Here is a 14094-nt window from a genome sequence, read left to right on the forward strand (position 1 = left end):
ACTGCTCAAAATAGTTTACTTAGCATATTACGTTATCATCACATAATTGTATCAAGCACTCCATGTACATAATTATTTGAATTTCAGATTAAGACTATACTACATTTGACAAAAATGTGATAAGAAGTCACAGGACTACAAAAAGTCATAAATTAATCTCTGAATACTCATGAAATCATAAGCCCTCTTGATGATGATATATTTGTTTCATTTATAACTTTTCAGAGATCCAAAGACTCAAAAATTATTTAAAACAATTATTTGAGAAAAATAGTTAAAAACAAAAACTGTCACAGCTACAATGACAGTTCATGAGTTTGGAAAGCTGATGGTATGAAAAGCAAACAATATATTTTTAAATAACAGATAGGATTTAAGGTGGATATTAAAGAGTGCAATGAGGACTGTCCAATAGTGAGGGGAACAGAATTCCAGAGCTGTGGAAATAATATTTGTCTCTCGGTGTGCCCAAATATGTCCCAGCTCTAAACACTGAGAAAAGGGACTAGAGAAGAAAGAGTGTAAACAGAGATAGAAAGGCACATAAAATGGAGGAAAAAATGGGGAAATTTCCCAAGTGTGATAAAATCATTAATCATCTACTTAATTTATATAATGAATCATTCATATACTTTACATACCAGCTAAACAAAAAGAAGAAGTGATTGTAATATGAGAGATGGTGCTGTTGTCCTGGACTGTGTGACTAGTAAAATGCAGATCTGTGTGACGAAATCAAACCCACTGTTAAGAGTACTACTGTACTACTTAGTGCCCACAAAACACACACACACACACACACACACACGTACACACATACATATGTAGTCACATGCTTTCAACAGTAGAACTGGCCTCGCCACTCTTAATTTCCTTACAAACATTAATTTCCTTTACAAACATTATAGCAACACCACAGGCTCCTTTTAGACAATATTCACACAGAGCTGAAATATTGAATATATGTAATTACATACATATAATTGTCCATTCAAATAATCAATGTTCAATAACATAACAGTGCACTGAGATCTTTGTTGTCTACTTACACCTAAAACTAAAGACCTCTGCTACTTTTCATGCTGTATACAGTCAAAACCAGCTGCTCTCAAACCTTGCTCTGATGAGACTGAACTAAAAACATTATTACCATCATCATCATTTTTACTGTTGTTGCTGTTTATGTTATTTTTTGCGGTGGGGTCAGTTTTCTATTTATACTGATAAGGGCAAAAATGGTTAATTTTATGCATTATCCATGTGCAGCAGCACATTAAAAATGAGAAATTGACATTTTAAGCAGTTAATTGTGTTGGAAGTAAATAGGTTAAAAGGTTGATGTTGACAAGGTGTCAGAGCTATTGGAAAGCAATGTAAAACCTTCTTCTTGGTCTAACATACAGTAGGAAAAACTATTATTACAGTTATTAGTTATTGAAACTATTATTAGGAAACAAACTAGTTGAGATTTGCGAAGGTAACATTTACAGTAATATTAGTTCTATTACTTTAGAGTGATTTAAACTAAATCACAAACATCCACCTCTGCCTTCCACAAGTAGGAGCTTACCTCTCCAGAAGTTCTCCTCCTGCGATCTGGTACCACTAAGTATTCCCATTACTGCCTGGGACTATAGTAGAAACCGATACTCATTCTGGGTCCAACTAACATGTACCGTTTATCTCCGGATCTATACTGGATGCTGTGACACAGTGTCCCATCATAATTTGTGTCTTGTAAATACTTGGAGGAATAGTCTGTAGATTTGGAGCACTGCATTACAATCAGAACGATGATGCTGATGACAAAAAGCACTGAAACTGAGCCCAGAGTAATGATCAAATAAAATGTGACGTTGTTCTCTTCCTCTTCTTTTACTGTGCTTTTAACGTCAGAAGCTGCAAAATCCTCTTTGGGCTCCACAACTTTGATAATCACAGTCGCTGTTGCTGAAAGTGAAACGTTTCCATTGTCTTTGACCAGTATAACCAGTTTATGCTGAGCCTCGTCTGTTTCTGTGAATGAGCGAAGGGTCCTTATCTGTCCTGTGTAGCGGTCCAAACCAAAGAGAGTGTGGTCACTTACTTCCTGCATTGAAAATAATAACCAGCCGTTGTATCCTATATCTGCATCATAGGCTCTCACTTTAGTCACCAAATGTCCTGTGTTCACATTGCGGGGAATCTCCTCCACACCTTCAGCAGAACCGTTAGTGCTGACTGGATATAAGATCACTGGACCATTGTCGTTCTGGTCCAGAATGAACATGTTTACTGTGACATTGCTGCTCAGTGGAGGAGTTCCAGAGTCTGAAGCAATAACTTGGAACTTAAATATTTTGGATGTTTCAAAGTCAAAGCTCTTCAGGGCATAGATCTCACCAGTTTCAGGGTTTATGTTTAGGAAAGATGAGTACTTGTATTCTTCACCGGATTCTCTACAAATGTGATAGGTTACCAGGGCATTTGCATCCAAATCGTGATCATAGGCAGATACAGAGAATACGGGCAAGCCTGGTACATTATTTTCACTTACATAAAAAGTGTAGGGATTTAGGGAAAACTCTGGACTGTTATCATTTACATCTGACACCAGGACAGAAATAGTTTTAAAAGAAAATAATGGCAGCTGCCCTGCGTCTTTCGCATGCAATGTTATATCATAGTGAGATATTTTCTCTCTATCAAGTGTTGATGCGGTTATCAATGAATAAATGTGTCCTGTGAGGACTGCGTTAACTTGAAAGTACGTCTTCGTGTACGGAACAGGATACTTTACCATTCACTCCCGAGTCTAAATCACTCACACTAATTAAGGCTACTGTAGTTCCCGTCTTGGAATCCTCCGGTATTGTACTCGAAAATGACGTCACTTCTATCTCTGGCGCATTGTCATTTACGTCAACAATTTGTATAAGTACGCTTTTATCTGTTGTTAAAGGTGCAGGTGCTTTATCCGATGCCTGAATATCAATCTCATACTGGTCTCTCTCCTCAAAATCTAGCTGTCCCTTTACAATTATTTCTCCTGAAACTGGATCTAAGTCAAAGCGACTGCGTAGATCATTGTCAACATCATGGCCAAAAATGTAAAATACTTCACCGTTTGGACCAGCATCCAAGTCGGTTGCATTTACCTGTATCACCGTTGTACCTATCGGTGCGTTTTCGCTAAGCTTCACAGAATACGTGTCTTTTGTAAAAACCGGCATGTTGTCATTTACATCTATGACATCCACGGTTATGTCCATAGATCCAGATTTCGGGGGTTTGCCACCGTCCAACGCAGTAAGAAGGAATTTATGATTTGGCTTGGTTTCCCTGTCTAAAGCTTTCTGCAAAATTAGAAATGGCATCTTTCGATCTGCACCACGATCTATAACCTCAATTCGAAAATGTTCGCTGTGACTCAGTTTATAAACTTGCACCGAGTTAATTCCACCATCAGGGTCGCGTGCTGCTTGAAGCTGAAAGCGTGCGCCCAAGAGTGCATTTTCTGCTATTTCCAAACGCTTTTCTTTCTCGGGAAATATCGGGGCATGATCATTTATGTCCATAACCTCAACTGTTACGTAATGAATTTCTAGAGGACTTTCAAGAGCTATTTTTATATTAATCACACAAGGCGTGCTTCTCTCGCATACCCCCTCTCTGTCTATTTTTCTGTTGACATACAAGAGTCCGTCATACTGACTTATCTTGAAAGGAGACTCGCCTGTTGTTGACACGATACGAAACCCTCGTTCTTTTAATGTTCTGAGATCAATATCCAAATCCTTCGCGACATTTCCAACCACAGCGCCGTCTTTCTGCTCCTCGGGAATTGAGTATCGTATCTGCGCTAGGACCCCTTTCCAGAATAACAGCGACAGCGCCAGAAATGCCAAGTTCAGTCGCCATGATGTGTACTCCTTTTGTTCCATTTTGGGAAAAATATTAATCCAGAATTCAGTCAGGTTAACAGAGACGATCCACACAATGCGTATCCATGTCACTGGTATTTAAGTATGTCCAGCTAAACGTCAGCAATACAGTGAAGCTATAAACGCTCTTCTAAGACGGGATTTTAGCGAATGAACCAGCCGACAAAGGCGGTCCAGCTAACCAACTACACGCGTCAGAATTCTTGTAGTTTACACTGACACCGTGCGATTTTTTAGTTCACTGCAGGAAAATGATCAGATGAGGTTCAGCTGTTTATTAATACAGACTAATAATTTAAGATAGTGAACGAGAACTCAGCAGTTCCTCAGATTGTAACTGTGAATGTTCTGAATAACCAAACTACTGCATTATCTAGTCGAGCGTTTCTGAACGCAAACTGTGGACAGCTCCCATTCTCAAGTGTGTCTGGGGTCCCTGAGTTCAGAATGAGGGAAAGGCATCCAGAACATTCCACAGCATTGCCTAACTTTATATTTACGGTGAACAAACACAGAAGGAAGTGTGCAAAAGTAACTGAAGAAACCACTTTAAATATGTTAGCAACCTTCAGGTCACAAGATAACAAAATACTTCTGTCATACCATACTACACAAACGACCGAAATGTTCTGTAAAACAAAGCTGAAAAAGCAACAGAAAAGAAAATCTATTGGGTATATATGAATCGGTCGTGTGTAGATCTATGCAGAAGCATAAAATGCCAGAAAAACTCCCTTTTGTACAATAAGTGCTATACAAATTATTTGATAAATACACAAAGCATTTTCAAAACGCACGTTTGCCATGATTGGGTGCAACTTCATTGGTAATTTAAATGAAGGCTTTTTATCTGACCTTCTCCTGCAATCTGGTACCACTAGTGTATTCCCATTACTGCCCGGGACTATAGTAGAACCGATACTCATTCTGGGTCCAAACTAACATGTACCGTTTATCTCCGGATCGTGTACTGAATACTGTGACACAGTGTCCCATCATAATTTGTGTCTTGTAAATACTTGGAGGAATAGTCTGTAGATTTGGAGCACTGCATTACAATCAGAACGATGATGCTGATGACAAAAAGCACTGAAACTGAGCCCAGAGTAATGATCAAATAAAATGTGACGTTGTTCTCTTCCTCTTCTTTTACTGTGCTTTTAACGTCAGAAGCTGCAAAATCCTCTTTGGGCTCCACAACTTTGATAATCACAGTCGCTGTTGCTGAAAGTGAAACGTTTCCATTGTCTTTGACCAGTATGACCAGTTTATGCTGTGCCTCATCTGTTTCTGTGAACGAGCGAAGGGTCCTTATCTGTCCTGTGTAGCGGTCCAAACCAAAGAGAGTGTGGTCACTTACTTCCTGCATTGAAAATAATAACCAGCCGTTGTATCCTATATCTGCGTCATAGGCTCTCACTTTAGTCACCAAATGTCCTGCGTTCACATTGCAGGGAATCTCCTCCATACCTTCAGCAGAACCGTTAGAGCTGACTGGATATATGATCACTGGAACGTTGTCGTTCTGGTCCAGAATGAACACGTTCACTGTGACGTTGCTGCTCAGTGGAGGAGTTCCAAAATCTGTTGCTAGTACTCGGAAGTGGAATGATTTTAAACTTTCAAATTCAAAGCTTTTTAGCGCATATATCCACCCATTTTCCTAATTGATATTTATAAAAGATGTGTACTTATTGTGTTCGCCACTTTCTCTCAGTACATCATATGTGACTACTGCATTTTTAGTTGCGTCTCGATCAGATGCCGAAATAGCGAATAAAGATGAGCTTGGAACATTATTTTCCATAATGTAAAAAGTGTACGGGGAAAGAGAAAACTCTGGACTATTATCATTCACATCAGATACCAAAAGGGTTATAGTTTTAATTGAAGATAAAGGCAGCTCTCCTGCATCTTTGGCAATTAATGTGATGCCATACTCATAAATCGTATCTCTGTCAAGGGATGACGTAGTAACTAATGAGTAAATATTATCCTGTGATGATGGCATTAGTTTAAAAGGTATGTCTTCAGGAACAAAACAAAAAACTTTCCCGTTAATTCCAGAGTCTACATCAGAGATGCTGATTAAAGCAACTGTAGTTCCGGGTCTAGACTCTTCAGAAAAAGCGCTCGAAAATGATGTCTCCTATATCTCCAGCACATTATCACTGATGTCAACAATTTTTATGGTCACACTCTTATCTGTTGTCAGAGGTATAACACCTTTGTCTGACGCCTCAATGTCAATTTCATAGGTACCCCGGGTTTCAAAATCAATATGTCCCTTTATAATGATTTCCCCAGTAAAAGAGTTTATGTCAAAAAGTTGTCACTGTCAACGTTGTTAGCAAACGCATAACTAACCTCTCCATTTGGGCCCTCATCTAAATCTGTAGCATTCACTCGTAGCACTGTGGTACCTATGGGTGCATTTTCATTTAGTGTAACAGAGTAAACATCCTTAGTAAATCCTGGGAAGTTGTCATTTACATCCAAAATAGTAATGGTTATTCCCATCGTTCCAGCTTTAGAGGGCCCTACCACCATCAACGGCAGATAGTAACATTTTCATGCTTTGAATAACCTCTCTGTCTATTGGCTTTTGCAAGACTATAATGGGCATTTTACCACCTTCTCCACGATCTTTGACTTCGAGTCGGAAATAATCATTTTGACTGAGTTTATACATTTGAATGGAATTGGAACCACTGTCTGGGTCACATGCTGCCTGAAGTTGAGAATGCATCCCAGGTAATGCGGACACCCATATCTCTAAAAATGCTGCGTGTTCAGAAAAAACAGGTGCGTGATCGTTCGGATCCATGACCTCTACAGTCACATACTGAACCTCGAGCGGATCTTCCAGGGCAATTTTTAAATTGATTAGGCACGAGGTGCTTTTCTTCCACACTTTCTCTCGGTCTAAATTTCTACTGACATATAATAAACCATAATTCGGATTTACCTTAAACAGCAACTCTCCTGAGGTTGACACAATATGAAATCCTCGCTCCTTTAAGGTTTTTTGGTCAATACCCAAATCCTTCACAATATTTCCCACCACAGTTCCTTCTTTCTGCGCCTCAGAAATGGAATATCATATCTGTGCCCAGACTGCTCTTCCAAACAAGAGCGATACTGCCATAAAGACAAGCTTCACACACAACCTCCACAATGAGCCGCATCCTCCCACATCCTGTTTGTTCATGTTAAAGCGACGTCCACCTTAAATTCACCAAGAATGACTTTATTCATGTAACCCCAAATCTGCTGACCATAATATCTTCCGTTTGACATACAATACAGTACAATGTACACTAAAGCCAATGCAACAATGTTTCTTCACTACAGGTGATATGTAACAAATGAATGCTACACGATGAAGGGGTGGGCGCAAAAAAAACATCTTACTTCAGCGCCATGAACCTTATTCTAGTTTTACACTGACACCTCGCGAAGAGAAAGTTTATTGCATTCAGTTTAATGCATTTAGTTTAATGTTTTTGTTGCAGTACATGCGGAAATCGGGATACGTTGCACTGTACGTTTTTGTGAAATCATTGTGATTTTATATGCTTTTATATGCTCCACCAAAACACAAATAAAACTTTTAAAAAGTGAGACACAGCTAGACACAAACAACCAGACGCACAATATTAAGATATTCAGTTTAAACGAATTGCGCGTCCTGTTTAAGCACCATGGACAGCGGCTGGTTGTCTGTCCTACTCTTCACATTAAACAGCAGACTGTAGCCGCACCGACAGGGACTGCGAGTAGCTGCTCATTCTAACCCAGTTCATCAGGTAATGACCAAGGCCTTAAAAACTAGAGGCAGACAGTCCATGAATTTATCAACAACAACAACAATAATAATAATAAAATGGACTGCATTATGCCACCAGGATTTGGATTAAGAATTACTGATTTGGACAAAAAACACGTGACACTTTCTTACCTCTCCAGAAGTTCCTCTCCTGCGATCTGGTACCACTAGTGTATTCCCATTACTGCCCGGGACTATAGTAGAACCGATACTCATTCTGGGTCCAACTAACATGTACCGTTTATCTCCGGATCTGTACTGGATGCTGTGACACAGTGTCCCGTCATAATTTGTGTCTTGTAAATACTTGGAGGAATAGTCTGTAGATTTGGAGCACTGCATTACAATCAGAACGATGATGCTGATGACAAAAAGCACTGAAACTGAGCCCAGAGTAATGATCAAATAAAATGTGACGTTGTTCTCTTCCTCTTCTTTTACTGTGCTTTTAACGTCAGAAGCTGCAAAATCCTCTTTGGGCTCCACAACTTTGATAATCACAGTCGCTGTTGCTGAAAGTGAAACATTTCCATTGTCTTTGACCAGTATGACCAGTTTATGCTGAGCCTCATCTGTTTCTGTGAACGAGCGAAGGGTCCTTATCTGTCCTGTGTAGCGGTCCAAACCAAAGAGAGTGTGGTCACTTACTTCCTGCATTGAAAATAATAACCAGCCGTTGTATCCTATATCTGCGTCATAGGCTCTCACTTTAGTCACCAAATGTCCTGCGTTCACATTGCAGGGAATCTCCTCCATACCTTCAGCAGAACCGTTAGAGCTGACTGGATATATGATCACTGGAACGTTGTCGTTCTGGTCCAGAATGAACACGTTCACTGTGACGTTGCTGCTCAGTGGAGGAGTTCCAAAATCTGTTGCTAGTACTCGGAAGTGGAATGATTTTAAACTTTCAAATTCAAAGCTTTTTAGCGCATATATCCACCCATTTTCCTAATTGATATTTATAAAAGATGTGTACTTATTGTGTTCGCCACTTTCTCTCAGTACACATATGTGACTACTGCATTTTTAGTTGCGTCTCGATCAGATGCCGAAATAGCGAATAAAGATGAGCTTGGAACATTATTTTCCATAATGTAAAAAGTGTACGGGGAAAGAGAAAACTCTGGACTATTATCATTCACATCAGATACCAAAAGGGTTATAGTTTTAATTGAAGATAAGGCAGCTCTCCTGCATCTTTGGCAATTAATGTGATGCCATACTCATAAATCGTATCTCTGTCAAGGGATGACGTAGTAACTAATGAGTAAATATTATCCTGTGATGATGGCATTAGTTTAAAAGGTATGTCTTCAGGAACAAAACAAAAACTTTCCCGTTAATTCCAGAGTCTACATCAGAGATGCTGATTAAAGCAACTGTAGTTCCGGGTCTAGACTCTTCAGAAAAAGCGCTCGAAAATGATGTCTCCTATATCTCCAGCACATTATCACTGATGTCAACAATTTTTATGGTCACACTCTTATCTGTTGTCAGAGGTATAACACCTTTGTCTGACGCCTCAATGTCAATTTCATAGGTACCCCGGGTTTCAAAATCAATATGTCCCTTTATAATGATTTCCCCAGTAATAGAGTTTATGTCAAAAAGTTGTCACTGTCAACGTTGTTAGCAAACGCATAACTAACCTCTCCATTTGGGCCCTCATCTAAATCTGTAGCGTTCACTCGTAGCACTGTGGTACCTATGGGTGCATTTTCATTTAGTGTAACAGAGTAAACATCCTTAGTAAATCCTGGGAAGTTGTCATTTACATCCAAAATAGTAATGGTTATTCCCATCGTTCCAGTTTTAGAGGGCCTACCACCATCAACGGCAGATAGTAACATTTTCATGCTTTGAATAACCTCTCTGTCTATTGGCTTTTGCAAGACTATAATGGGCATTTTACCACCTTCTCCACGATCTTTGACTTCGAGTCGGAAATAATCATTTTGACTGAGTTTATACATTTGAATGGAATTGGAACCACTGTCTGGGTCACATGCTGCCTGAAGTTGAGAATGCATCCCAGGTAATGCGGACACCCATATCTCTAAAAATGCTGCGTGTTCAGAAAAAACAGGTGCGTGATCGTTCGGATCCATGACCTCTACAGTCACATACTGAACCTCGAGCGGATCTTCCAGGGCAATTTTTAAATTGATTAGGCACGAGGTGCTTTTCTTCCACACTTTCTCTCGGTCTAAATTTCTACTGACATATAATAAACCATAATTCGGATTTACCTTAAACAGCAACTCTCCTGAGGTTGACACAATATGAAATCCTCGCTCCTTTAAGGTTTTTTGGTCAATACCCAAATCCTTCACAATATTTCCCACCACAGTTCCTTCTTTCTGCGCCTCAGAAATGGAATATCATATCTGTGCCCAGACTGCTCTTCCAAACAAGAGCGATACTGCCATAAAGACAAGCTTCACACACAACCTCCACCATGAGCCGCATCCTCCCACATCCTGTTTGTTCCATGTTAAAGCGACGTCCACCTTAAATTCACCAAGAATGACTTTTATTCATGTAACCCCAAATCTGCTGACCATAATATCTTCCGTTTGACATACAATACAGTACAATGTACACTAAAGCCAATGCAACGATGTTTCTTCACTACAGGTGATATGTAACAAATGAATGCTACACGATGAAGGGTGGGCGCAAAAAAAACATCTTACTTCAGCGCCATGAACCTTATTCTAGTTTTACACTGACACCTCGCGAAGAGAAAGTTTATTGCATTCAGTTTAATGCATTTAGTTTAATGTTTTTGTTGCAGTACATGCGGAAATCGGGATACGTTGCACTGTACGTTTTTGTGAAATCATTGTGATTTTATATGCTTTTATATGCTCCACCAAAACACAAATAAAACTTTTAAAAAGTGAGACACAGCTAGACACAAACAACCAGACGCACAATATTAAGATATTCAGTTTAAACGAATTGCGCGTCCTGTTTAAGCACCATGGACAGCGGCTGGTTGTCTGTCCTACTCTTCACATTAAACCAGCAGACTGTAGCCGCACCGACAGGGACTGCGAGTAGCTGCTCATTCTAACCCAGTTCATCAGGTAATGACCAAGGCCTTAAAAACTAGAGGCAGACAGTCCATGAATTTATCAACAACAACAACAATAATAATAATAAAATGGACTGCATTATGCCACCAGGATTTGGATTAAGAATTACTGATTTGGACAAAAAACACGTGACACTTTCTTACCTCTCCAGAAGTTCCTCTCCTGCGATCTGGTACCACTAGTGTATTCCCATTACTGCCCGGGACTATAGTAGAACCGATACTCATTCTGGGTCCAACTAACATGTACCGTTTATCTCCGGATCTGTACTGGATGCTGTGACACAGTGTCCCGTCATAATTTGTGTCTTGTAAATACTTGGAGGAATAGTCTGTAGATTTGGAGCACTGCATTACAATCAGAACGATGATGCTGATGACAAAAAGCACTGAAACTGAGCCCAGAGTAATGATCAAATAAAATGTGACGTTGTTCTCTTCCTCTTCTTTTACTGTGCTTTTAACGTCAGAAGCTGCAAATCCTCTTTGGGCTCCACAACTTTGATAATCACAGTCGCTGTTGCTGAAAGTGAAACGTTTCCATTGTCTTTGACCAGTATGACCAGTTTATGCTGAGCCTCATCTGTTTCTGTGAACGAGCGAAGGGTCCTTATCTGTCCTGTGTAGCGGTCCAAACCAAAGAGAGTGTGGTCACTTACTTCCTGCATTGAAAATAATAACCAGCCGTTGTATCCTATATCTGCGTCATAGGCTCTCACTTTAGTCACTAAATGTCCTGCGTTCACATTGCGGGGAATCTCCTCCACACCTTCATCAGAACCATTAGCGCTGACTGGATATAAGATCACTGGAACGTTGTCGTTCTGATCTAAAATGTATACGTTCACTGTGACGTTGCTGCTCAGTGGTGGATTTCCAGAGTCCACCGCTGCAACCTTGAACTGGAATGCTTTGACTGTTTCAAAATCAAAACTTTTTAGGGCGTATATCTCTCCGTTTTCAGAATTAATATTGATAAAAGATGTATATTTATTTTCTTCGGTATTATCTCTAAGTATCTGATAGTTTATTACTGCGTTTTCATCTGAGTCTCGGTCAGAGGCAGGCACAGAAAACAACGACGTACCTGGGACAGTGTTCTCCAATACATAAAAAGTGTACGGGGGAAGATAAAACTCGGGACTATTATCATTTACATCTGACACATGTACAGTTATAGTTTTCACTGAAGACAAATGCGGGTCTCCTGCGTCTTTTGCGAGTAACGTAATATCATACCGATGTGTAGTTTCTCTGTCAAGCGATGACATTGTAACTAACGAATAAACACTGTCATGTGAAGATGGAATTAATTTGAAAGGTATGTCCTCGAGAATAGAGCAGAAAACTTTCCCGTTCATTCCCGAGTCTAAATCAGACACACTTATCAAAGCAACTGTAGTGCCAGATCTAGAGTTTTCCGGGATTGTACTTGAAAATGAGGTCACCTCTATCTCTGGCGCATTGTCATTTAAATCTACGATCTTTATGGTTACACTTCTGTCTGTTGTCATTGGTACAAGTCCTTTGTCAGATGCTTGAATATCGATCTCATATTTGTCCTTGACCTCAAAATCTAAGAGTCCCTTCACAATTATTTCACCAGTAATCGCATTTATTTCAAAAAGTTCACGTAATTTATTATTGACGTTATGACCTATTGAATAAACGATCTCTCCATTTGAACCCTCATCCGAATCAGTAGCGTTCAGTTGTATCACTGTTGTACCTATAGGTAAATTTTCATCCAATCTTACCGTGTAATCATCTTTAGTAAAAACCGGTACGTTATCATTTATATCCAGTACATCTATGATGATTTCTATTGTTCCAGATTTTGGCGGTTTACCGCCATCTACAGCTGTTATTAACAATTTAACGATTGTCGCTAATTCTCTATCTAATGGTTTTTGCAATACCAAAATAGGAATTTTCCCGTCTTCGTCACGATCTTTCACTTCTAACCGAAAATGATCGTTATCACTTAGCTTGTATCTCTGAATTGAATTACTGCCGCTATCAGGGTCGCGAGCTGCCTGGAGTTGGAATCGCGCACCGGGTAAAGCAGATTCCCCTATTTCTAAATGCTTTGTTTTTTGACTGAAATTCGGTGCATGGTCATTTATATCCAGAATCTCTACTGTTACATAATGAATCTCCAGTGGATTTTCAAGAGCGATTTTCAAATTTATCAGACATATACTGGTTGTCTCGCAAACCTCTTCTCTGTCTATATTCCCGTTTACGTATAGCCCTCCATCATCCATATTTACCTTGAAGAGCGACTCTCCTGATGCTGACATGATACGAAATCCTCGCTCCTTTAAGGCTTTATGCTCAATACCTAAATCCCTTGCAATATTTCCAACCGCAGTACCATTTTTCTGTTCTTCGGAAATAGAATAACGTGTCTGTGTCCCAATGGTACTTCCAAACAACAAGAAAACAGCAACGAAGGTGAATTTTAGGCGTATGCATATCCTCCACCACGACGAGCGTCCTTTGTGTACCATTTTGCAATTAGAAAATCAATATTTCATAAAATATTTCTACTTCATGGATATTAGATTCGTATCAATATTACTGCTGAAAAAAGCATCGTTACCTTGTCGCGATTTCACAAAGAAACGATGCATTACAACACAAGTGTTCCAAACACAATATCACGATGCACAGGGCCAGTGATGAGGTGGGGTGTATTTGTGATGTCAGAGGCTTATGCTGGTTTTGCACTGACACCTCGCGAGTTCAAGGTTTATTGCATTGTGACAGTCAGACTTCGACCCTTCAGGCAGAAGACTGACTTTCCATTTACCGCATAACGTAGGAATAGGTTAGGCAGAAGAAATTAATCTAATAAAGTGTAGGGGGTTTTGTTACTGTATTTACTTACCCATACATGACTTACACACAACCAACAATGGAAACAGGAGTGGGTGAAGGTTTAATGCATACATTTTTTTTTCTTACTGCAAAATATGTGTTACAAAGACCTAATTGTACTGCATAGACCAAGATAAGTCATAAGAAAATCCATAACCAACTTTAGAAAGCTCCTTAACGCTAAAACAGGCTGTTTTGTCAGAGGTTTAACAGTGAGCTAGTATAATTGAATCTAGTAAACCTGTGGAGCAGATTATATTCTCTCCAGGGAATTAATGTTGGCAGTCTGTAAGGGGATATCTGGTTCTTCATTCTGAGAAATTCAGCATTTACATTATGTCAGATTTAAAGATCTG

At 39.5% G+C, this 14094-nt stretch overlaps 3 protein-coding genes and 1 pseudogene across 13 annotated transcripts in view; all 4 read right to left on the minus strand.

Moving 5' to 3' along the window:
- The window catches only part of LOC113577152 (protocadherin alpha-C2-like), a 173606-nt gene that overhangs the window by 109499 nt on the left and 50013 nt on the right, over positions 1-14094 (minus strand). The gene's annotated exons all lie outside the window — the stretch shown is intronic.
- Positions 2666-4099, minus strand: LOC118240579 (protocadherin alpha-4-like). The gene has a single exon (XM_035521476.1). The coding sequence runs from the start codon at positions 3921-3923 to the stop codon at positions 2736-2738; it is 1188 nt and encodes a 395-aa protein (XP_035377369.1). The 5' UTR covers positions 3924-4099; the 3' UTR covers positions 2666-2735.
- Positions 4531-9557, minus strand: LOC113575568 (annotated as a pseudogene).
- Positions 10955-13496, minus strand: LOC113575569 (protocadherin alpha-8-like). The gene is given in 2 exon segments (XM_027007142.2): positions 10955-11337; positions 11340-13496. Coding segments are annotated over 2 exon segments (2412 nt in total). The 5' UTR covers positions 13369-13496.

The sequence above is a fragment of the Electrophorus electricus genome, chromosome 2, assembly GCF_013358815.1.
Source record: "Electrophorus electricus isolate fEleEle1 chromosome 2, fEleEle1.pri, whole genome shotgun sequence".
NCBI classification, from domain to species: domain Eukaryota; kingdom Metazoa; phylum Chordata; class Actinopteri; order Gymnotiformes; family Gymnotidae; genus Electrophorus; species Electrophorus electricus.

Excerpts from the sequence above, each read along its gene's own strand:
- LOC118240579 (XM_035521476.1), bottom strand. The coding sequence starts at position 3,923 with ATGGAACAAAAGGAGTACACATCATGGCGACTGAACTTGGCATTTCTG.